The sequence below is a fragment of the Panthera pardus genome, unplaced genomic scaffold (assembly GCF_024362965.1).
Source record: "Panthera pardus isolate Hobbes unplaced genomic scaffold, ASM2436296v1 HiC_scaffold_6, whole genome shotgun sequence".
Lineage (NCBI taxonomy): Eukaryota > Metazoa > Chordata > Mammalia > Carnivora > Felidae > Panthera > Panthera pardus.
Window position 1 is genome coordinate 14,881,810 of NW_026526991.1, and position 25,955 is coordinate 14,907,764.

At 47.9% G+C, this 25,955-nt stretch overlaps 1 protein-coding gene across 4 annotated transcripts in view; it reads right to left on the minus strand.

Annotated features, from left to right (window-relative positions):
- Nucleotides 1-2,864: 2,864 nt before the first annotated feature.
- The window catches only part of ABTB3 (ankyrin repeat and BTB domain containing 3), a 315,349-nt gene continuing 292,258 nt past the window's right edge, over nt 2,865-25,955 (minus strand). For all 4 annotated transcript variants that reach the window (XM_053895843.1, XM_019446694.2, XM_019446693.2 and 1 more), the window contains 5 exons: nt 23,902-24,004; nt 21,509-21,590; nt 14,716-14,784; nt 12,832-12,945; nt 2,865-5,029 (listed from right to left, as the gene is read on the minus strand). In XM_053895843.1, the coding sequence (XP_053751818.1) occupies nt 4,820-5,029; nt 12,832-12,945; nt 14,716-14,784; nt 21,509-21,590; nt 23,902-24,004 (578 nt within the window). In that variant the 3' untranslated portion in view covers nt 2,865-4,819. The remainder of the gene's footprint in view (nt 5,030-12,831; nt 12,946-14,715; nt 14,785-21,508; nt 21,591-23,901; nt 24,005-25,955) is intronic.

The window sequence follows — 25,955 nt, forward strand, 5'->3', positions numbered from 1 at the left end:
TGTCCGAAGGCACCTGCTGCTTTATTCAAGGCATTGGCCAGGTTGGGAGGATGAAGTTTCACCAGGGGGATTTCTGGGTGGAAGGGTAGGAGAGGAGTGTCCACACACTCAAGTGGCAGGAAAGGATGTGGGCTGGCTGCTGGTTTGATGAGGACAGCGACCCCAGATTTTTCTGGAGTTGACATTCGGTATTGGTTTCCTTTGGGGATTTGTGGCTACCTACCTTCTCTTCAAAGAGCCAGGGTCCCCAGCCTTGGACTGAGAGTTGGGCCAGTGGGTCTGTCGCTGCTTGGTCATTTGTGGGACAGCCTTGGACTTATGCCATATGAGTCACAGAAATGTGAGTCTCACGTTTCTGAGTAGATGAGGAGTTTGAGGAGAGCGAATCCCCACAACCCTAATATTTAACAAATATAGTAATAACATGAAAGTATTTTTAGTACTAACATTTAGTGTTTACATGAAAATATTTTGTGTGAAATATTTATAGTACTTATATGAAAGAAATCAAATTGAACTTGGCTTCCATTGACTTAAACATTTCTTGATCACTCACTTTGTGTGAGGCACCATGCTAGGAAGTAGGATTGCAATCGAGCTGTTTGGGGGGAATTTCTCCATATCCCCTGGAATAAGTAGTACAACCCTAGAGATCACACACCTCTGTGGGTTGCTGCAGAATGGCTACAGTAGAAAGTTCTAGAAACAAGGGGCAAAATTGTTAACCTTCCCTTCCTTGTGTGAATCATCAGTTTCTCCTTCCCTCTGCTTAGTTTTAGAAGTTTGGGAATTACTTTCTCTGCTACTAACTGTGTAGGACCTGTGCAAACTGTCTCGCTTAATCTTTCCAATGACCCTTTTTAAAATATTTTAGAGAAAGAAATGTGGGTGGAGGGGTAGAGAGAGAAGGAGAGAGAATCCCAAGCAGAATCCACGCTCAGTACTGAGCCCGACATGGGGCTCGAACTCATGAACTGTGAGATCATGACCTGAGCCGAAAGTAAGAGTTGGATGCTTAACGCTTAACTGACTGAGCCAGCCAGGTGCCCTGAAACCAATTTTTCAAAAGAGAAGAACAAAAACTAGATGGAGTGACTCATCCAATATCTCAGTTCCAGTCAGGGGCTGTACTGGCTTCGTTATGTGAAAGTTTCCAGACTTGCATCGGAGCCTGAAGCCTGGCAGTGGTGAGCATCTCCCTGACTTGAACCCTCATGCCAAGAAGCCCAGGAAACGGTCTTGGAAAGGGTGTCTGGTAGGGCTGGTCGGAAAGGGAGTCAGAAGTGGTGGGAAGCGGATACTTCCGTGCCTGTCCACCTGGGACTCAAGCTAGCGACTGGCAAGGCGAGGGGAGGAGGGAGCGAGCGCTGAATTTGAAGAAGACAGGGAACCCAGGGCTGGTGAAATAAAAGTTTTTCTCAAACTGCTGTCTGGGACGCTGACCCGATTATCCATCCTGCCAGCGCACGCTGCCTGAGGTCAGTGAAACACTGCTCAGCCACAGAGCCTTGATAACACAACCCTGGATGAGACGACGCCCGGCTGGAGTAACACTTTTTGCCTCGGGCTTCACAGGAACAAACAACGTGAGCAGGAGAAACAGAATCCCAGAACTACAGACTCTCAGGGGCGGAGATCTTAGAAGCCCTTCCTCTAACTGGACCCTGAGGTGTGCCTACGCTGTCTTCCAGCTTCTGCCTCCTATGATGGGCGCTCCCACCTTGTTCCCCCATTTTGGGTGCATGGGTGACATTTAAATACAGTACAGAGAAAATGAATTACACGTGTGCGCATTGGGGGCAGAAGCCAAGTCGAGGCCCTTGTGTTTATTCAAGCGGCTGCTCGACCACCCTCCTTCCAGTTCCTCATTGTAATGGAAGCAGTAGAAGGAGCTTTGTGGCTGGCTCCTGTCTCCCACAGGACTCATCCTGTCTCCCCCCAAGATGCTAAGGGCCTCAGATGCGACAGGCTTCACTGAAGACCAAATGACAACGCTGCCCATCGACAAGTAAAAGACAAACGTGGCAGCATACGCTTTATCTTTGCAAAAGGAATAAATCAAATGGTGTACTCACCCTGAGGCTACACAGGATGCACAAAAATAAATCGACCTTCTGTTCTCCCGGCCTCAGAGTTCTGGCCCCTGGCACGTGGATGCTTTGGTTGTTTCTTAAAGAAGAAATGGAACTTGGCTGCTAAGCAGGGCTGGGCATTCTGGGGAGGGGCTCGTGATGTCAGTTGTCTACCGGGCCTCACTGGCCCAGGTCTCCCCGCCCCAGCTTCCCGTAGTCCTTGTGGATGATCCAGGGGGATTCATCTCCACCCAGACCTGAGCTGGGCCCAGGCTGGGTGAGGAGCCAGAGTGGATCAGGTGGGGACTTGGTTTGAGCTCAGTGATGACAATACCCAAGGGGAGAGCCGCTTGCCCTGCTGTGACCCCCACCCCAGAATGCCGCCACCATCCAGAAGCATGTCATGCTGGCCCTTGATGGGAGCCAAACCATGTGGGCAGAACTCGTTTTTCTCCCATCTTCCCACCTCCACAAAGCTTCCTCGTGGCACACAAATGGCAGCCAGAACTCCACTCTCTGCAGGCGAATTAGCTCTCTGAATTAGGCAAAGTGGCACCTGTCAAGTCCTCCAAGGGTGGCACCCGGAGGTATATGCAGACCCAGGGGACTCGAGCCTGCACAGCCAACCCCTGGTTGACGGAGTGGACAGGTGGCGGCCCCTACCTTTTTTACCTTGTATCTCCATTTTCCTCGACTTTTTCTGCACGGCCACCTTTTCCAATCTTTTAACTGAACGAAGTTCTCAGGCTCCCCCTGTTGGGTAAAGAGCTCACTCGTACCATACACAGGATGCACGGCTTGGGAAAATCATTTAATGACAGAGAAAGCACACCAAACTAGAACAGAAGCCCGTCAGGACTGGCCGCTGTACAAATCGAAGCCCAGAGGCCCCAAACTAGCACTAGACATTCACAGGGGGAAGTCAGTCGTGGTGAAGGGAACATCACGCAGCATTTCTGAGGACACAGAGGAGGCAGGAGGCAGCAGAGACTCACGCACGTGCTGTGTGTATCTGTAACTTGGACTCCTCTGCAGGCAGTTTTTTTCCTTTCTTTTTTTTCTTCCTTCTTCATTTGATTGTAGGGCCTGCGGTGGTTTGCAAATGACCAAGTTGAAGAGAGGCCTCATGTATCCAAATCACGTGAGAGCCAATGTTGGAGGCAGATGTGGCCCAGGAGCTGCTCCAGGGATCACACCCATGTAACCTGGCCTCAGTCCTGTGAACAGTGGCTCAGGGAGCATGACAGCAGCTCTTTTAGAATCTGGGGTCTGTGCACAACTTCCCAAAGGCATGCTAGGAAATAGGGTTACCAAAGAAACTTTGCCAACCCCAAAGGGCAAAAGTCATTCTCGTTTCTATCTAGGTTTCCAAGGAAAGGACAAGAGAAAAAGGCAGCAACTGAAAAACTATTTGGAATATTGTGGCACTTCACCAATCTCTTTTGCTTATAATATATGGCAGAGAAAACGGAACCCTGTCGATAGGAACTTTCATCAGAGATAACCCTATACTGTACATTCTCAGAATACAGAAAGAATCCTTCCTATCATACATATTTCATCTTTAAAAATAATCTAACATAGTCATATTCTCTGGCTAGTAGCAAACTATTAACATCTTTTGAGAGTACAGAGAAAACTTTGGGATTCATAGTAAATTCTTGGACGTGCGCGCCCCTCCCGCCCCTGGTCAGCATCATCTATGAACACATGTCTGCTAAAGCATCCCAGAATCATTGTTAAAGGAAAGGAATATGTTACAGTTTCACCGAATGGATTTTTAGCAAGAAGTGATGAAACATTTTTACCTTGGCAAAAATGAAGCACAAACATAATGTTTCACTGGCTCGGGCCCATGCAGATGCATGTTTGTTACGTGGGGCTGTTTTACTGTCACCCCGAAATCACAATTAGCATGCAAGTTGTTTTCAGCTATTGAGTTAGAGATAATTATTGGCAGTGCACCTCTTTTGTGTAACCATGATCACTAAGGCAAGATTATTATTTCACTTTGTATAGAATATCAGCAGTATCTTGTCAGATGCATGTTTATACGGTATAGACCTGCGACTTACTGTTTTTTTTTTTTTAAAAAAACCAAAACTCAAAACACAGATCCCTAAACACGATTCAATTGAAAATGAACTGTTGCGCTTTTAGAAATAGGTTTTTAAACTACAAGGCTGCCCTGTTTTTGTTTTGTTTTTTTTTTTATGAACATTTTAAAAAGTTCCCACCCCTAAAAATTTGCCAAATTATTTCTTCATTATTGGTAACAGTCTCACCAATTTGCTACCACGGTTGACTCTCGCTGAGCTGTAGCTACTAAGGTCCTTGATGTGAGCACAACACTCTCTGGGGTCGGAACAGTTCAGTTCTCCAACTGTCCACCTGCAACCCGAATGACCTTTACTCCTCAATTCATCCATTTAACAGTGGTCCCGGCAACGGGCGTCCAAGGGCCCCAGGGGTGCTTTCGGATGGGGTTGGCTTGGCTGTCCCATGTTGACCTTCAAGCCCTGGACCCCACTGCAGATCTGATCTGCAGACCAGTGGAATGTCCTTTGTTTCTCAATAGGAACACACAGGAGCTGGAATTGCTTATTCAAGAAAAGCTCGGGCAGGAGAGGCAGCTCCTTGGCCTAGCCAAAAACAGATGCCAGGTGAACTTTGTATGTGTTTGTGTGAAGCCAGTGCAGCAGCAGAACTGGAAAGTCCCCAGGGGACTGTTCCCTGCGCTGGACGTTTCATACAACAGAACCTTTGGAGGATGACAAGTGGATTGACTGAATCCTGATGGCCAACGTCCTCTGTAAGTCCTGGAGCACATCCTGGCCCGTCCCTTCACCATTTTTGTCATAGAGGAGCTGCTTGAACGCTTCGTTTTCGATGAGGACCATCATGTTTTTGAGAAAGTAGCCTTCGCAATACGCGGAAAGCTCTGTGACTCCAAGAAACTGTGGAGGGCAAGAGGAAGCAGGAGACGGTTATGTTTCTGAAATGCACCTGGCTGCCTGCACAGCTAATAATGGTGAACACCTATTAAGGCAGATTGACTACAAAAATGGCCCCGATTCTCTAGCCTTTGCTGTATTCACCCTCATGGGACAAGACTTGGCAACTTCTCTCATGAGAGGGTTGGAGTCCATTTCTTCACTGCTTGGCCTTGTGACTTGCTCAGGCCAACAGAACACGGCAGAAGCCACAGTTGCTGATTCTGAGCTACCTTCAAGTGGCCATGTCTGTGCTTCTGCACTCTTGCTCAGAAACCTGCCTCTGTCACGGGAGCAAAAGCCCTGGTGAGCCTGCTTGGAGGGTTAGCGGCTCCATGAAACTGAGAAGAGAGAGTGACAGGGTCCAGCCACGGTCAACAAAGCCAAGCACAGCTGACCAGACAGCTGATGTCAGAAGCAAGGCCCATGGAGACCAGAAGAAACTTCCAGCTGTCCCGTCGACTCATGTGCCGAAGAAGGGTTTACTGTTTTATCCCCTGGGTTCTACGGTTCTTTGTTGTGGCTGTAGACAACTGGGACATGAATGGAGTTGCAGACACAGCTCTATGCTCTTGGAGTATTGTTAACCTGTTTGACTGTCACAGCAACCCCGAGTGGGCACTGACTACCAATTCTCTGTATTTAGAGCAGTGGTTCTCAACCAGGGGTTTTTTGCCCAGGGGACGTTTGGAAAAGTGTGGAGAGGATCTGATTGTCACGACTGGGTGGTGGCGGTGATGTGTGTACTACTGGCATCTAATGGGTGGAAGCCAGGGATGCTAACATGCCACGATGCACAGGACAGACTCTGCAGCAGAGAATCCTGTGGCTCAAGCTGGCAGTGTTGAGGCTGAGACACTGATCTAGAGATGGGGTTCCTCACAGACTGAGCCGATAAGGAAGGGATTACGTTGACCTAGCTCACCTTCATAAGCCCAAGCAGAGGGCTTGACAGATGGCAGACACTTGGTAAGTTGTTTGTTGAATGTATGAGTGAGCAGTTAACTCTCGGAGTAATGAACTAACAGTGAACATTTACTGGGGGCTTACAATGTGCCAGGCACCTTGGTAGGCACTTCAAGTACATCATCTCCTTTAATCTTCAACTTCCCTGAAGGAAGGCAGATTACCACCTCCAATTTACAGATGAGGGAACAGACAAGAGTGTAGGTTACAAAAAGTCACACAGCGTGTCAAGGGCAGAACCAGGAACTGAATCCTTAAGGCTGTGTGCTTAACCATTAAGACACTGCCCTCATTCTGACACCATTAATCAGAGGCCAGGTATTCAGCCTCATGTGTGCGTGGTGGAGGAACTCACGTTCGAAGCACAGAAGTAAATGCAGATATGTGGGCTGGCTGTCTTCAGATCTTTTCTACAGTTTCCAAAGTCCCTCTATGGCAATGAACTGGAAGCTCAGAAGTTCTTAAGTGCTCCTTGAGATAACATCCCACTGGTTTATTTAAATGTTGATTTATTTAAATTATCCAAATGCTGAATCATCCTTCTGAACTATCCTGTCCTTTAAACAAGAGATGTGGAACACCTGGGTGGCTCTGTTGGTTAAGTGTCTGACTCTTGACTTCAGCTCAGGTCATGATCTCGCGGTCCGTGAGTTCAAGCCCTGCGTCGGGCTCTGTGCTGACCGCTCAGAGCGTGGAGCCTGTTTCAGATTCTGTGTCTCCCTCTCTCTCTGACCCTCCCCCGTTCAAGGTCTGTCTCAAAAATAAATAAACGTTAAAAAAAAAAAATTAAAAAAGAAACAGAGATGCACTTAATTGTTAGATGGGAAATGATAATGAGGCAGTGCTAACAGGGCTATGGTGGAACGAGCTGAAACACCTGGGTTTGAGTTGGGGCTCACCCACCTCCCTCAATATGTGACCAGGACTGGGCCACTTGGCCTCCGGCTTTAGGTGCATCATTTTCAAAATAAGAATTATGACACCTGCATCCCAGACCATGATTCTGCCGTTTGTCACACTTAGGAGAGGTAGGTTAGGAATGTAGTTAAGGGATGGGCTTCTGGCTTCTGGGATCCTGCCCTGCCCCCCTCCCTGCCCCAGATTTACCACTAAGCTATTGGCTGTTGGGCAATTTATACAATCTCTCTTTGCCTCCAAACTCCTATCCATAAAATGGGGTTGATGATAATACCTACTCAACAGTCTGTTGTTGCGATTAAAATGAGATAATGCATGGAGTGACAGAACAATGGTCAATTGGGAGTCAGCACTCACTCAATATTAGTTGTCATTATAAATGTAAACTATTTATCGCTCTCCTTCTCACCAACTGGTATCCAGTGACCCTCATGCACAAAGTAGGTGGCCAGGCTGGGAAAAAGGGAACTGACTGTGTCTATGGAACCTAGCCCAGCTAACGGACCAAGCTTGTGGCCATGAACTCACTGACACCATTCATTGAGCCAATGGCAACTGTATGTATAAAAACCACGTGCAACCTTGGGTACGTCAAATCACTTTTCTGTGCTTCAGTTTCCCCAGCCACAGAATGGATGGCGTGACTCAGAGGGTACCATGCTCTTCAGTGCAGACACACCAGGTAATTAGGCAGTCTCTGAGAAACTTAGAAGACGTGGTGAGGTTTATCAGGCAAGAGGGCCTGTTACCACCCAGGGTTCCCATAGCTGCACAGTACCCTGAAGTTGGGAGAGATCTTAGGATTGCTTTCATTCTTTCAACATGAACCCTGACATTAGAGTCACAGAGTACAAGCCCTCATCGTACAGGTGGGGAAACTGAGGCTCAGAATCGCCTATCTTTGATTCTGTGGACACAGAGAGCACTCCCCTTGACCACACCTGGCCACTTGCTTTGTATATAAATGTCACTCATCACAAGTTAGTGTAAGTGGAGAACAACAAGCACAATAAATACTTACATTTATATTTGGTGATATTTATTCAGTGGTGACTATACATCAGACCCTTGCCTACCTCCACGCAAATAATGACTGACAGAACTGGGGTGGGAACTCTCATCTCCTACGCCAACGATTGACAAACTACAGGCCTGTGGGCAAAATCTGGCCCACTACCTGTTTTTGTGAATAAAGTTTTATTAGAACAAAACCACACCCATCATTTATGCATCATGTATGGCTGCTTTTGCATTACTATGGCAACCATATGGCCTGTGTGAAAATATTACCTGGCCCTCCACAGAAAATGTTTGCTGGCCCCTGTCCTAGACTGTAATTTTTGCAAGAGGAGAGCTCATGTCTTACTAATTTTTTATTATATTCTGATGAATACAGTTCCTGGTAAATAGTGGGTGCTCAATAAACACTAATGAATGAATCCCTAGTTTTGCAAACCTGTGTTCTTTCTAGCACAGTGCATGGTTGGGCTTACTGCATTAGCTTAGATTCAATTTGATGAACCAGCCTCTTCTTTTTCTCAGGTTGAAAGGGCCATCAGAAGCTTCAAGGCCCCCTTTTTACGACTGAATAATTTGGGACAGATTTACCAGGAAAAAAAAAAAAAAGATGGTTAAGCCATGCATTTATGGGATGGACTTCTCATCTGTATAAAATTCCACAGCTGTCTCAAACAGTTAGATGTAGTATAGAGGTAATGTTGCCAAGGTCTTGTTGACATTTGGGACACTGTTATTAGCATGTAAACTCCTGTGTTTCCTGGGGTTCTGAACCAAGAGTTGGGTTTTTTTTTTCCGTTTTTACTAAACTCGCCTCGATGTGCAGTACAATCTGCCAGAAATAGAATCCACATGCATGTGCTCGTTAGTGGTGTTGCAGTATCTGTAGCACAGGGGCAACAGCATACAGAACGGGGAAAGGGCAGGGCTGGCTGGCTTTGCCTTGTTTTCTATGCAAATGTCACGAAAGGCAGACTTTTGCATTGGAAACACACCAGGATGTGGCCTGGGAGACCGAGGCAGAGTCTCGTGTCTGTAAAAGGCAGAGCTCTGGCTGCAAAGTTACATAAACAGAAGGGGCAGTTCCCTGCCATAGGTATTCAAAGCCCATAGCACTAATGTATTCCCAACCTGGGCTCCTCTTGCATCAGGCTGCAGTATTAAATACAATAGCTACGGAAGCTGCCTGCCGAGAAGCCTGAAGTGGTTAAAATGGATTGCTGACAACATGACAGGCCATGGCAAAGCCACTTGTGGATGCTGGGTTCACAGGACAATTGGAGTGTCTGTGGCCAGGAGAGGGGGAAGGACCACAAGATTCATAATCAGGCTCTCTTCTTGGGTACAGAGCAGTCTCTGGATGCTTTTCTGCAGAGTACTCAGTTTAAAGATTAAAAAAAAAAAAATGTGCTGTGTCCTGAGAGACCAGATTTTGGTAAAACCCTCATTTAACCAAAGCACCTAGTGTGTGTGTGTGTGTGTATGTGTGTGTGTGTGTGTGTGTGTGTGTGTGTGTGTGTGTAGTAAGTAGTGTGTAGGTTTTGATTTACTGATGACCAATGAGAAGATCTCTTCTGTGTATCAATGATTATTGCAAATATTTCAACCATTTATTAGGCCAGAGAGCAAGGTTAAGAGCCTGTGCTTTGGAGTAAGACAAATCTAGGTTTTCCCATCTGGGTATATACCCCAAACCCCAAAGAACTAAAAGCAGAGACTTGAACAGATATTTGTCCTGTGTTCACAGCAACATTATTCACAGTAGCCAAAGGGTGGAAACCACCCTAAGTGTCCACTGATGGACACGATGTGGTCTCTCCAGACAATGAGATATTATTCAGTCTTAAAAAGAAACAAAATTCCGACGCATGCTACAGTGTGGATGAACCCTGAGGGCACTGTGCTACCTGAAATAAGCCAGTCACAAAGGAAAAATACTGTACGGTTCAATTTATATAAGGTCCCTAGAGTAGTCAAGTTCATAGAGACAGAAAGTGAGTGGTGGTTTCCAGGGCCTGAGGGGAAGGGAAATGGTTCCCAAAATTTCAGTTTGGGAAGATAGAAAGTTCTGGAGATAGATGGTGATGATGATTTTACAACAATGTGAATGGGCTTATGCTGCTGAATGGTGCGCTTAGAAATGGTTAAAATGGTAAATTTCATGTTATGTGCATTTTACCACACACACACACAAATCTCCATAGTAGCTGTGTGACCTTAAGCAAGTTCCTTCCCCTCTCTGTGCCTCAGTTTTCTTATTATGATATGAGACTAATGATAGCATTTACTTAAAAAGGTTGTAGTGAGCACTAAAAAAGAAGGTGTAATACACAAAAATAAATTCAAAATGGATGAAAGACCTAAATGTGAGGCAGGAAACCATCAAAATCCTAGAGGAGAAAACAGGCAACAACCTCTTTAACCTCGGCTGCAGCAACTTCTTACTCAACACATCTCTGGAGGCAAGGGAAATAAAAACAAAAATGAACTACTGGGACCTCATCAAAATAAAACGCTTCTGCACAGCAAGGGAAACAATCAACAAAACTAAAAGGCAACCGACAGAATGGGAGAAGATATTTGCAAACAATGTATCAGATACAGGGTTAGTATCCAAAATCTATAAAGAACTTACCAAACTCAACACCCAAAAAACAAATAATCCAGTGAAGAAATGGGCAGAAGATATGAATAGACACTTTTCCAAAGAAGACATCCAGACGGCCAACAGACATGAAAAGATGCTCAACACTACTCATCATCAGGAAGATACAAATCAAAACCACACCGGTCAGAGTGGCTAAAATTAACAACTCAGGAAAGATGTTGCCAAGGATGTGGAGAAAGGGGAACCCTCTTGCACTGTTGATGGGAATGTAAACTGGTGCAACCACTCTGGAAAACAGTGTGGAGGTTCCTCAAAAAATTAAAAATAGATCTACCCTATGACCTAGCAATAGCACTACTAGGAATTTATCCAAAGGATACAGGAGTGCTGATTTGTAGTGGCACATGTACCCCAATGTTTATAGCAGCGCTATCAACAATAGCCAAATTATGGAAGGAGCTCAAATGTCCATCAACTGATGAATGGATAAAGAAGATGTGGTATATATATAAAATGAAATATTACTCAGTGATGAAAAAGAATGAAATCTTGCCATTTTCAACAAGGTGGATGGAACTGGAAGTTGTTATGCTAAGTGAAATAATTCAGTCAGAGAAAGACAGATGTCATAGGTTTTCACTCATATGTAGAATTTGAGAAACTTAACAGAAGACCATAGGGGAAGGGAAGGAGGCAAACCATAAAAGGTTCTTAAATACAGAGAACAACAAACTGAGGGTTGATGGGGGTGGGGGATTGGGAGGGGCAGGGAAAATGGGTGAGGGGCATTGAGGAGGGTACTTGTTGGGATGTACACTGGGTGTTGTATGTAAGTGATGAATGACAGGAATCTACTCCTGAGGCCAAGACTACACTGTATTTTAGGTAACTTGACAATAAATTATTTTTAAGAAAAAGTAGGTGTAATACGGATCTTAGCACAGGCGCCTGCACACTAAAAGGGCTCGTTGGATGTTGGCATAAGACAGAAAACAACATCTCAAATGCAACCTGAGTTTTCAGGATGGGCAATGAGAGTGTAATGCACGTCAGTTGTCACTCTACAAAGCAGCGGGTGTGGGAGATGTCTCTTGAGCTCCACTTACTCAAAAGAAGACTTTTTTGTTCTAAATTCCTGATCTCAACTCATTTCACTGTTTCTTCCTAGCAAATGCTAATCTGCCCATCCTGAGCACATGAAACAAAAATAAAATGGCACCTGGACAAATTACTTGACTTCTCTCGGTCCCAGTATCCCTACATGCGAAATGGATTGGATGAGATGAGGTCAGTGGTTCCCAAAAATTGGAGTCATGACTGGCTTTAGGACTGAAGTCACAACAGTAGCCTAGGGAGCTTGTTAAAAATACAGATTCCTGGGTTCCACTGTAGAGACCATTGTGGGTGGGGGGCTAAACACATTCAGGACTCTCCCCAGGTGATTCTGATTAGTCCACCTGACCAGGAGAATTCCTTGGGGGTCTCCAGGGCTGGTAACCTGTTCTCAACTTGGTCACACTGGAAATCACTTGGGAAGCTCTGGAAAACACCTTTCCCTGGGCTCTACCACCAGAGGTGAGTTTAATTGGTCTGTGATAGGTCCCAAGCATAGGGATTTTAAGTGAGTGCCCAGATGATTCTACTGCGCAGCCAGCACCAGGAACAGAGTTCTAGAACAGTGATTCTCGCCCTTGAGCATGCATCAGAATCACCTGGACGGCTTGCGAAGCCATAGGCGGTGGGTCTCTCCCCCAGAGTTTTTGATTCAGAGTAGGTCTGGAATGGGGCCCTAGAATATACATTTCTAACACGTTCCCTAAAGATGCTGATGCTTCTGGACTGGAGAACACTCTTCGACAACCACTTGCTACTCAAGGTGTGGCTTAGACTAGCAGCAGAGGCTTCACCTGGGGGCTTGTTAGAAATGCAGAATGCAGGGCCCACCCTGGACCTGCTGAGTCAGGGTCTGCAATATGATTCGTGTTCACGTTAACATTTGAGAAGCACTGTCTGAGAACAACTTTGCTTTGGGAACTTCTGAGTTCCTGCTCTCGTGGTGTTTGGGAGGGGTGACATAAAAGGAAAGGCATCTTTTCTAGAGCAGGAGGCTGATGGTGGGAGGAATGCAGGGGTGGCTCAGCCTGGAGCAAGCGGGTCAGCACCAGCTCTCTGCCTTGACTCCATGTCTGTGAAGGAAAAGCCTGACCCATTTCAGTACACGGCGCATGCTCAGGGCAGCCAGAGTGGGACTGATTACCTTGGCGTGGTTGTAAATATCCACACAGTTGTCGGTATTGATGCTCTTTGCGCAGATAATCTCACAGTGTCGCTGCAAAGCCTCCAGCTGGAAAAATTTAGCAGCAGACAGAAGCTAAAAACCATAAAAAGAGCCCGTTAGTGGCTGGGAGGTGGAAATAAAGGGATGACAATCATGGGAAAAATCCTTATCTTCCGCAGAAGTGTCCCAAGGTGAAGGGCTGGGAATATAGGCATTGGTAATGTCATTTTAAAGCCCAAAGGAAACAATAGCCACTAAGATAGAGTGATCGAACTCTGTTGCGGGGGAAGATGGCAGAGGAGAGGGGTTTGAAGTGAACCAGATTCACATCTATTCTAGCAGGGGGTCGAGCAAAAATGCCTGAAGTTGTTACGTCCAGAAATATGGGTGAACACCATTAGTCAGCAAGATGGATTTCGGCGCGGCTCACTCCCTCTGTTCATCCAGGTGTCCACACAAATGTCCCCTCAGAGAAGCCTCCCAGACCACCCCGCCTCAGGTCATCTCCCTTCATCACTGTCTGCCTTCCTTACCCTGTCTTAGTTTTCCTTAGAGCCCTTCTCTCCCCAGACATGATGTCATGCCTGTCGCCCTCAGTCCATGAGGGCAGAGATCTCTGTCCCTTTGCATTACTGCTGTAGCTTGGCCCTAAGTGTTCAGAGGGATTGCCTTTGGGGAAAGGATGGGGGCACGGGGGATGAGGGGGCCTGGGTGAGCTGCTTTTTGTGACCAGCTCTTCTGTATTATTTACATGACTTACATGTATGTTCGTTATTTTGATTTTAAAATAAAAATAAATGTTACAGAAGAGCCTGAGTTCTCAGATGGTAGCTTGGTCCTGAGGTAGAGAAGTGTCAAAAGAGTGGTCCAGAGAGGCAAGAGAGGAACTGTGGGTGGGTGGGTGGGGATGACGATGGAAGGGTTCTCAGAGTATGATGGGAAGGATAAGCACCTTATTGAACATAGGAACTCTTACAATCTTAAAAATCCAATGAGACAGACAATTATTCCCATTTCCAGGGAAGGAAACTGAGGCTGAGAGAGGTTAACTAACATGTCCAAGATCACACAGCTCAGAAGGGACAGAGCCTGGATTTAAACCAAGTTTGGTTCTGACTCCATGTTTTAACCCCTGTGTGGGGTCATCTTTTGAATGACTGATAGTGCTCTGACATCTCTAATCAGCCAGGCACCCTGGACTCCACAGACACCTGAATGGATCCTGGCTCCTTTGCTCAGGATTATCGGAGTAACCTTGGCTTCTGGTTCAAAGCTTCCAGTTTTGAATAGGAAAACCAACAAGGGGTCCAGGTTTAGGAAAGAGCAGGGACTCTTGGCTTTGGGCAGAAGGGAGCAGAAACAAGGCCCCTGGATTAGGGAGGGGAGACAGGCTTAACGGTGAGGTAGACAGCAGATGGGGGACAGCCAAGGAGACTCAGGAAGGGGGGATGGTCATCCTCAGCTGGTTGGGATGCTCCTGGCTTCCGTATCAACAGACGCACTGTGATTTGGGGAATGTTTTCCAATGACAGAAGTCACAAGGGTGGCTCCTGATGACGGTATCTGAGCCCTAGTTGTACCTAGAGTTAGCCTCCGCCTCCGCAGGCAACTTCCTTTACCTGCCCCCCCTGCCCCCCACCCCAAAGCCAATTAAAAGTGGATTTCACGGAGCTCCTATTGCAAGTGCACTGAGCACCCTGGCCTTCCGGAAGGGGATCTGATGCAAAACCCTTGGGAGGCAGGACCCCAAACCCTGCACCCAAGTGAAAACCCAACCCAGGTCCCCCCAGCCACCGCCAACACCTGCCAGTGACCTGAGTTTACAGAGGAGCCACCGACCCGATGACACAACAGTTTCCTTACCTCCATTATCTCGTTGTTTTTAATGAGAAGTGACTCTGGGCCACCGTAGTAGAGATACTGCATAACCAGCTGGAAGAAAGGACACAGCGAGCAAAGCATCAGTCAGTGTCAGCACACAGACACCGTCAGCTTACAGCCGGGCAGTCTATCGGTCCCTCTAGGACACCTGTCCCCAGCGTGGCCATTCCCGCTTGATCACTGCCTTGTAGGAGAAGTTCCACTTAGGATGCTTCTCCCGGCTGGATATTTTTCCTTATGGCATGCTGACATTTGTCTCCTTGTGATTCTGCTGGGTTCCAAGTGCATCCCCGGTATCACATTAAACAATTCTGAACAATTCTCTGTTCTCCATCTACAGATGGCAGTCGCGGCTTGTCTTTCCACCTCCCATGCCATCAGGCTGCCCCCAAACAGGCAGTTTAAGGAACCTATGGTAGGGGTCGCATAGGTTGGCATGGAAGCATGGCCCAGTTTGACAGGATTCTTACTTAAGTCCCAGGGGATGACTCTGGGCTCCCATGGGACCACCTGCTCCTCATTACAGCTTGACAAGACCCAGGATGAAGCCATTAGGGGTCCACAGTTTCAATGTTTCACTGATGATGTGAACAGTCTGAGCCAGGCTGTTCTTTGTTCATGTATTAAGGAGGCCTGAATGGTGTGCAAAGTCCCAGAGCTTTGCAAATTGGTGTCCCTTTAGAATGAGGCCCCAGATGTGTAGAACTGGCTGTCACTACCTCCCATGAAGCCATTAATTTTTTCTTTTAATATTTTAAAAAAATTTTTATTTTTTTAAAATGTTTATTTTAGAGAGAAACAGAGCCCGAGCGGGGGAGGAGCAGAGAGAGAGAGAGACAGACAGAGAGAGAGAGAGAGACAGACAGACACAGGATCCGAAGCAGGCTCCAGGCTCCAAGCTGTCAGCAAGGAGCCCGACGTGGGGCTTGAACCCACGAACCATGAGATCATGACCGGAGCTGATGTCGGATGCTTAACCGACTGAGCCACCCAGGCGCCCCAAAGCTTTAATTTTAGGTGGTGAACATGCTCTTCACCACTGTCTTCTGCCTTATGACACATGGACTATACCTGCCTCACCCCACGGCAGTTGTGCCGGAAACATCTATAGACTGGTTACGTCCCATCTTTGGACACTTGTAAAATGAGGCGCTGGGGCTGGGCTGTCCTCCACAGTCCCTTCAGGCTCCAGTGGTCTGTGACCAACATACGGCAGTGGTTAAGAGCAAGGACCCTGCACGTGGGCTCCCTCAGCTTCTGAGCAGCCCTGCCGCTTAAGATCTGAGGGACCTGAATTGAATTAGGTTCTCTGTGCCTCAGTTGCATCATCTGCAAAGTGGGGATAACATTACCTACCTCATGGGGTTCTGAAGAGGGTTAAATTATATGTAACAGGCCTAGCAGGGGCCTGGCACATGGCAAGAACTGAATACATGTTAGTTCTTCAGTGTTCTCTGAGGTGGAAAAATCTTTCTCCGGTAGTGCTCTGCTGTGCACTGCCACGTTTTTATTCAGGCCATTCGAGGCCCTTTGTGACTGATCTCAATCTACCTTTTGCACGAGTGTTTAAAAGTCATCATTTAAAAAATATATATATTTACAGCTTTATTGAGGTCTATTTTACATAATGCAAACGCATCAACTTAAAGCATACAGTTCAGTGGTTTTTAGTATATTCACAATGTCGTGCAACCATCACCACTATCTAATTTTAGAACATTTCTAACACGCCCAGGAGAAACCCCGTACGCATTACCAACCAGTCTCATTTCCCCCTGGGCCTGTCCTGACAACCACGATGGATTCGTGCATTCCGGACATTTCCTATCAGTGGAATCACACAACACATGCTCTTTTGTGTCTGGCTGATTACTTAGCGTAATATTTTCAAGGTTCATTCTTGCTGTCACTTCTCTCTCCTACAATCTTTATTGCTGAACAACGTATCACGTTTTGTGTATCCGTTCATCAGCTGAGGGACATTGGATGGGTTCCACTGCTTGGCTGTTATGAATACTGCTGCTATGAATCAATTTACTTTTTCAGATCTCTGTCAACCAAACCTTCTCATCCTAATCTGGACAACATCTGCCTTTTATACTCTGATGACTCCCACCCACTTGCCTCTAACAGAACCTACCACTTCTCTTTCAGTCCCGCACTTTTGCCCATGCTGTTCCCTCTGCTTGGATGCCCTTCCCTTCTTCTCCACCTGTTGAACTGGGCCCCCTCTTTTGGGATCTCAGTGGTCACATGTGTGGAGCCTTCTCAGATGTCCTAGCTGTAACCCCTGGCTGGGCACACATCATCCACAACTGCAGTGTTACTTCCCGCGAGAGCTTGATGGGACCGTCTATGTCTTGTCCTTCTCTGCATTCTCGTGCCTGCACTCAGCAAGCGCACTTTAAACAGGAACACGAGCCCTCGCCTCACCTCCTCTTTCGTGTTTGAGTCTCCCACGGACTGACTTTGGGCTTCTGTGACCACCTGCCTCGTCACAGGGATGGTGGTGCATTGATGGTGGTGGCTGAGGCTTTGGGAAATGATAACACAGCATCGTTTACCCTCCCCTCCCTCATCCTGATGGGCCACAGGCATCTAACGTATCATGTCAGCGAATGGGGGGATCCTGGCCTTATGTAAATCAATGGGTCCCCCCAGCGCCTCTCTTTTACAATGGCCAAACCGATAATGACAACAATACGAGCCATGACAATAACTACCCCGAATACGGGGCCTCTCCATTTACAAAGTGTGCCTCCATCATATTAGCTCATTCATTTGAGGTCGGGCTGTTGACTTAAAATGCTGCTCCTTAGCAGATGCAGATCCTGGGGCTAATGGGATTTAAATTGGGCTGTCCCTTGCCGTCAGACTCTGCCAACACAAGCCTTTTCTGCAAAGGGGGCAAAACGAACCCTTATTAGGCCAAAGGGCCTGTTTATGGAGTTGTTTTCCTTGGCAGCTGTCAACCTGCACGGAGCCGGGATTTAAATGGCATCCACGGCCTCGCGGAGGCCCCCACTTCCACGTGTAGCCTCAGCTGCGTCCTGCTCTTGCCCGTGTGTGATGTTAAACAGTCTTGTGGGGAGGAAACTCAAAGCAGTCTCATTTAACTAAAATTCTTCTGTCGGCATGGAAGTGGAGTGAACAGGCTCCTGGGAGCCTCCTTCTGGGTCGGATTCAGCCCTCCTTGGCCTATTTCAAGCCACAAATGAGGCTTTTCTTCTTTTATGGGGAAGGGACAGGCACACAGAGAAGTCCCCAGGGCCTGCTAAATCTTCCTAACTCATTACAGTAACTCCAGGCTAATGTGGCCAGGAAACCTTCCCCAGGCAAAAGCAATTACAGGCCTTGGATTCCTCTGGGGCCACGCTTTCCCACGTAGGTCTCTCGTTCAATGAATCCACACAGCAAACATTTATTGAATGCCTACTACAAGGTTCTTATTACAGGAACCTCCCCAATTAGTTCCAGGCTTTATGGCAAAAGTGCCCCCTTCACAAGCACTCAGGAGAGCTGGGGAGGCATGCATTTTCCAGCACTTAGTTCATACTCAAACTCGAATGGGCCTACGATTCTTTCTTCAGGGCCGGGTGATTTTTTTTTTTTTTTGGCGGGGGGGGGGGGGGGCGGAGAGGGGTGGGAGGGCCCAAGTCCCTGCAGTTGGGGGGCAACTAGGAGATCAGGTCTGGAAGTCAGTCAGGCCCGGGTCTGAACCTCAGCTTGGCTGTGATGAGTAGCCGGAGCTGGGGCCACTACCTTCCTCCCTCTGGGTCTGTGTCCTGGCTGTAGGTGGGAGAAGAGCTTCCCGGAGGGGCGGCTGGAAGGACTGAAGGAGATGATGTATGGCAGTGGTTCTCACAGTGGGGTCCCTGGACCAGCAGCATCAGCACCACCTGGGCTCTTGTAAGAAATATAAATTCTAGGACCCCACCCTAGGCCTGCAGAATCTAGGACTCTGGGGATGGGGTCCAGGAATCTGCATTTCAACAAGTTTTGTGTTTTATCGAGCAACCCCCTTCCTCCCCTGCCCTGGAGATTCTGGTGCCTGTTAAAGCTTGAGATCCACTCTAGTGCAGAGCACTGTGTCTCCACCTTGACTGCATGCTGGGACAATGGCAGATGCTCCAAAATACTGACACCTGAGCCCCAGCCCCTGTTCTGATTGGTAGCCTGGGTGCTGGGAATTTTCAAAGCTCTCCAGGTGACTCCAGTGTCCAGCAGAGGCTGAGAAGCACCAGCTTTGAGCCTGACACATAGCTGGTGCTCAAGAAATGGGCACTGTTATGGGGCATCTGGGTGGCTCAGTTGGTTAAGCGTCCAGCTCTTGGTTTTGGTTCAGGGCATGATCTCATGGCTTCGTGGGTTCAAGCCCTGCATTGGGCTCTGGACTGACAGTGTAGAACCTGCTTGGGATCCTCTCTCTCTCCCTTTCTCTCTGTCCCTTCCCGGCTCTCACTCTTTCTCTCCCTCTCTCAAAACAAATGAAAAAAAAAAAAAAGAAAAGAAAAGAAATGGGCACTGTTATTATCACTGTTCCCCCGTAGAAAGGGTATTCTAGAACCAAGCATCCAGGCTTTGGCACCAGGAAGACTGGGCTCCAATCCTGGTGTCACTAAAGTAGCACTAAGACTTGGGGCACGTCATTTAAGTTTTCTGAGCCTCAGTTTATTCATCTCTAAAAATGGCAAGAAGTATTCAGACAACCAAGCAAGCAGAGGTTAGTGCCTCATTCATAGCTGGAGCCCCACAGAAGTTTGTTCTCTGCCCTCCCAACTCTAATCCTAAAACAAAGCAGCAGTTTCATGGAAAATTTCAAACTCAGAAGTCACCACCATTCTAGAAAGGGCTGTGGCCACTTTGCTCTCAGTAGAAAATGTGGTGAGGAATTGGGGTGAGAGGCTGGGTCTGGGGGGGGGGCATGCCAACTCCCTGGTCCCACACTGGGGATCCAGCTCCTCTCTGCCACCCCCACCCCAATGGGATGGCTCCCCCAGACTGGCCTTGTCCCTGGAAACTGCTTTAATCCTTTCCCAATGCTCAGTCCATAGTAACCTATCCTACAGGGTCTTGTGCTTAGTAGGGAGATGGTTTACCAGTTATGGGTTAGAAAAATAACCCACTTAAAAATTGCCAAGTTGAGGGGCTCCTGGGTGGCTCAGTCAGTTAGCCGTCTGACTTCAGCTCAGGTCATGATCTCGCGGTTTGTGAGTTCAAGCCCTGTGTCGGGCAGGCTTTGTGCTGACAGCTCAGAGTCTGGAGCCTGTTTCAGATTCTGTGTCTCCCTCTCTCTGTCCCCGACCTCTGCTCATGCTCTGCCTCTCTCTCTCTCAAAAATACATAAACATCAAAAAAAAATTTGCCAAGTTGTCCTACTTGCTAATCTCTTCAAGAACCCATGACATAGACAGAGGTGATATTAACTTGTTAAAAATGGAGAAAGTGAGGCTCAAAGAAGAGTGTCTTACCCATAGTTACTTGGGAAAGATTCTTTCATTTGAACTTTTAACATAACCAAAGAAATACATCTCTAATGGTGGAGATGCAGGTACCTCAATAGGCTTTAGGGGCCAGTGTGAGGGCATGGTGGCTTCCTCTGAACATCCATGGCAGCCCTCTGGACAGGAGGATCTGAGGGGCCAGGGAAAAGCCACCATCTGGCCTGCTTTCTTCCCACTTGGCTCATACTGAGTGGTCCCAGTGTCTTCTCAGTCTCCAATATACCTTAAGACCCGGCTGAATAGACTGATAATCACTTTCCCTCAAACACACCCCATGATTTCCCACTTTTGTCCGTTTGCTTATGCTGTTCCCTGCCTCCCACTGCAGTTTCCCCTCTCCTATCCACCAGATGAGCAAACTGAGGCTTAGAAAGGTTGGTTCTTTGCCCATCGTCATGTGATAGACACCAATTTTAAATAGGAGAATGCAGCATTTTAGTCCTGGGCTGCAGCTCTTTCCTTCCAAGTGCAGATTGGAAACCTGACCCGTGGTCCTGGTCATGGCCAGCCTTGTCTCCACCCCTCACCGCCCCCCCCCCCCCCATTATCTCTGAGTTGTCTCAACAATCCTCTTAGAGCATGAATCCCTGGCACACCTGTCTGAATCTTATCCACTCTTACTGCACTCCTCCCAAGGCCCTACTTCCTGAACTGAACCGCAGGAAATAACGTTCTGTTCAGAATTCCACGATCCCACCCCCAGGTCACCCACGTCGGGTCCCTGACCCTGGCTTGTGGGAGGACAGCATGGAGGGAGTGCAGTCGTTAAAAGTCCACTGGCTCCTGATCACATTAGGCTCAACCATGGTTTTGGGACTTCATCCTTGCTGTTCTCTGCGTAGAATCTTCTAACCCCCTTTTTAAGCCTCGAGCCTTCCTAGGGTTCCCCAGCTTCTCTTAAGCTTTCACTATTTCAGCTGACACCTCATAGGAGACCTTCTCCAACTTCCCTGGTCCTAGTCGTCACAGCACATCGCCTCCCTGCCCCCTACCGGTACCTCCCCACATTATATTGTAAGTGACTAATTACTCAGTTACCCGCTCTATCCTGTGACGCCCCAGGGGAGGAATGTCCTTTATCCTTGTGTCCCCAGGTCCCAGCAGAGGGCTAGGCAACCAGTAGGTGCTCAACTAATGCTGTAGGGATAAAAGGATGGTAAGCCGGAGGGGGTGTAAGGAGGGGCCCAGTGTGCAAGGAATTGAGGACTCTGCAGTGGCTAACCCACAGGTGGATGACCAGCACAATGCCCTAGGTCACAACTGGGGCTCACCTGAAAGATGGGGTACTTCACGTAACCGATCTCTATGCAGGTGCTGTCATTTGTTGGTTTGCTGGAGAGGAGTGCTTTGAACCTGAAAAAGAACACAAGAAAGGAGATAAAAAAGACCCACACACACATCCACAGTTTGTGAGAAACACCACTCTAATGAGAGAAACATGGAGTATCTTGTATTCCCCGCCCCCCACTCTGAAATACATCATCGGTACATCCACAGATGTCATAATGCAATGCCACCCCAGTAAGATACCATATTCAAATCTGAAGTTACAACTTTATTTTTTTTTAAATTATTTTTTTTAGGGGGCGCCTGGGTGGCTCAGTCGGTTAAGCTTCTGATTCGGCTCAGGTCATGATCTCACAGTTCGTGGGTTTGAGCCCTATGTCGGGCTCTGTGCTGACAGCTCAGAGCCTGGAGACTGTTCAGGATTCTGTGTCTGCCTCTCTCTGCCCCTCTCCTGCTCACGCTCTGTTTCTCTCAAACATAAATAAAGTTTGTTTATTTATTTGGGTGTAGGTAATCTCTACACGCAACGTGGGGCTCAAACTCACAACGCTGAGATCAAGAGTCGCGTGCTCTTCTGACTGAGCCAGCTAGGTGCCCTGAAGTTAAAACTTTAAAGTCAAAAATAGTAGTTTGAACTGTTATTTCTCAAACAGGTGACTGGAACAGAACAAATACCATTTAAAAGCCCATCTGTCTGTCCCACAGGACTTATCACGAAGGCTGCTTCCTTCATGGGGTCCTCTGATACCCGTGGTGCTCCCCATCTCCTGTGCACCTTTGCTCCTAGAGGGCAGGGACTCTGCCCTTCTGCTCTGCTGCATCTCCAGAGCCTGTGCCCTTCCAGATCTGCTGCATCGTAGGTATTTAATCAACAACCGTTGACTACCTATCGACCTCCCCACGGATGACCTGCTGATGGGCTTCAGATGTGCTTTCCTGCGATCAACAAAACTGTAAGCTCCTAGTGGGTACAGACTCAGTCAATGGAACACCCTGACACTCAAAACATTTAGGCATAAGCTGTGTTCTTTTCTTCAACTTATAGTTTTGAAATAATAATAAGATTCGCAGAACAGTCATAAAGACAGTACAGAGCTCCTGGATGCCCTCCACCCAGCTTTCCCGGATGTTAACATCCTACACAGCCATGGTTGTCAAGACTAAGAAATTAACACTGGTATGATATCTATCCTGCTTTTCTATGGCATCATAACCAAGAACCGTGTAAGGCATGGCATATTCTTCTTGTTGTGGCAAAGCAGACATCTGGGGGTTTGCATGTGATTTTGGGGAGAGGCAGTGGAGAGTCCAGGATGCTTTTAGGAACCCAGGAAGTGTTGGTCACATACATTCATTAGCAAATGTCCTGGAAGTGGGTTCTGTTTCTGGGTACCCAGTGTCCTGATCACTTTGTTCATCCTCCCCCCGCCCCCTCTGTTCCCAGCAGCCTGCCTCATTTCAGCATCCTGCCTTCCTCTGTGCCAGAGCTTTGCTGATCCCAGTTCAGCGCTTTGGATAATGTGGCTCTAAACGGCCAACTTAACTCCAATCGAAAGCAGAGAGAGCAGCAGCAGAGGAGGGAGTGATACCACTGTCAACTCCATAGTCAAGGAAAAGTCAGGTTCAAGACCTGTAAGTGTGGGATGGCTTACGCCAGAGTTCCTGGATATTTGGAGGACAGGCCATTCCAGGCCGCTTTGTACAACATTTCAGGTTGTACACTGCGTGAGGGCGCTGGGCTGGGGCAGCTAAAATCCAATTCACGCTCTGCTCTGAAGCCCTGGGCCTGGTACACACTCTGTCTGCCCAGAGGACCGGTGCCCTTGCCTGAGTCACACAAAGGCGCTGCTGTTTATACTACTGGCTGCTCTGTGCTTAAAAAAACAATCTCCAGAACTTGCTCTGTATCCATGGAACAACTCCCCCACCTTCCCCTGCCCCCGGCCCCAGGCCACCCATCCTACTTTCTGTCTCTATGAGGCTCACCACTCTTGGTTCTGCACATAAGTGGAATCATACAGTGTCTGTCTTTTTGTGACTGCCTTGTTTCTTTGCATCACACCCCCAAGGTTTATCAGGTTGTAGCATCTGTCAGCTCTGCCTTCCTTTTTAAGGTTAAATAATATATGTATATACTACATTTTGTTTGTCCATTCCTCTCCTGGCGGACACCTGGGATGCTTCTGAAACCTGTTGGCTGCTGTGAATAATGTTGCTGTGAACTTGGTTGTACAAATGCACTTTGCTCTCGAATTCTTGATTTTGAAAAGATCATCTTCCAGTCCAGGGAAGATCCCACCAAAATTGAATTTCAGAGACTAGTAACAGCAACAGCCACACTCATAATTCAGCTGCTTTCAAAACTGACCATACATACCTCGGAGAGGCGGTAAATAACAGCACTTTGTGAGCGTAAAATGGTCTTCCTTCTACCAGAAAGGTAACATCAGACATTTCTTTATTGTTAAGGAAATGAGGATCTAGAATAGGAAGGGGAAAAAGGGTAGCTTTAGTGGAGAGAAGGGTGAAGTTTACATTTTTCTTCTGGAAAGTGCCAAGAAGAGCCGACAGGGGAAACCATGGTCATAAAATACTCATTGGCGAGACAGAGGCCAAACAGGAGACAGAACCCATCAAAAGAACACTCAAATCACTGAAATTCAGTTTTTTTCATAGGAAATCTCCGTAGCTTATTTGTGATTAGAAGTAGCATTTCCCCAGAGGAGACTCAGCCATGGCCTGATGCACATGATTTTCTGATGGGAAAGGCAAATGTATGCCCACCTCCCCTTTGCTCCTCCTACGTGGGCTCGGTGCTCTCCCTGCCTGATGCCAAAGGGGTCTAGAAACTCTGCCCCCTTACCACCGTATTCCAGGTGGTTCAAAATCCAAGCCCCTCTCTCCCAGAATCAGAGGCACGTGAGCCAGTCCCCTGCTCTCATCAACAGAGACAACAAAGGAGGTATATCACCACTCGCTGAGCACTTACGACGTGCCAGGCGCTGTGGAAGCTGGCACGTGCACATGCAAACTCATTCGGTCCTGGCAGACAGGGACCATCGTCAGTTGTGCAGTTAGGAAACAAGCATGCAGAAGTTTGAGCCAGTGACAGGTGCAGTAGCCAGGATCTGAACGTGGGCTTTGAACTTTGAATTCGGATTGGAGGGTCTGCATGATTAAGCACTAGGATCCTTAGCTCCACCCCCCCTCACCCCCCAATTTGTCTGTCCTTTTAGCCACTGAGACCTAGAGCTCCTGAAGGTGCCAGTCTGTCCTCAGCTCAGTGCTTTTGCTTGTTGGGAATATCCACCAACATCCCTGCCCCTACTGGGTTCCGCCCCACTCCGCTCCTGAGTCAGTCTGGACCCCTGCACGAGGGCAAGGTGGACCTAACCTCTGGTGGGGCTTCCTATTACGTCACCCGCCCTGACCTGAGCTGCGGGGCCCGGCGGTGGGGGGACCTTTAGGAGTCTCTAAATGGGAGATTACCTCTCTGCGGTGTCTGCACCCAAGCTTCTGAGTCTGAGGATACACGATGAACTGCATTCTCAGCTCACGTGAGAAAGATTCTTCCTTGCCTGTGGACGGCACCACCATCTACTGGTTGCCCAAACCAAGGATTCGAAGGCAACAAGACACCTTCCTCTCCTGGGCTTACCCAGATCTAGTCTATCACAAACACTGTCCCCTCTTCCTCCTAAGTGTTTCTCGATTGCCTCATTTCTCTCCATCCCCAATGCCCCTGCCCTTGCTAGGCCACAAGATCTCTTGTCTGGGGACCCGCAGGAGCCTCTGTTGGTCTCTGCCTCCAACCCGATGGTCCACCTCACCACAGTCATTCTTACTAAAGGCAGATCTGATCACGCCCCTCCTCTGCTGTAAACCTTTCCATAGCTCCCTAGCGCTCCCAGAATAGAGTCCAAACTTCTTAACAAGGCTCCTTGTGATTAGACTGCTGCCTTCTCTGGCCTCTCCCTAGTCACATCCCCCCGTCAACCCGCAGTGTGCTCGAGCTACACGAGTGCCACATACTCCCACCTCTGGTGCTTCACCTGGGACACTTCCAACTCCTTCCAAACCTGGTTCACCCCATGTGGGCTTCAAGATTCAGTGCAGACACCTTCTATCAAGAAGCCTTGCCTGACTCCCCCCACCCTCCTCAGACTGACCAAGCATCCCCTACCTGTGCTCTCATAGCCCCCTGGTGTAGCCTCATTTGCTATAGAGTATTCACTGTTACTTTGCCTCCCTGTAACTTTGCTTGGGAGATCAGGACCTTGTCTGTTCTTTTCACATCCTTGCTCTGTGTCTAGAACAGAAAGGTGGTAACGCATAGGAAGAGTGTGGGCTCTGAAGCCAGAAATCTCAGCTCTATGACCTTAGGCAAGTTATTTAGCCTCTCTGTGCCTCTGTTTCCCTTTCTTTATAATG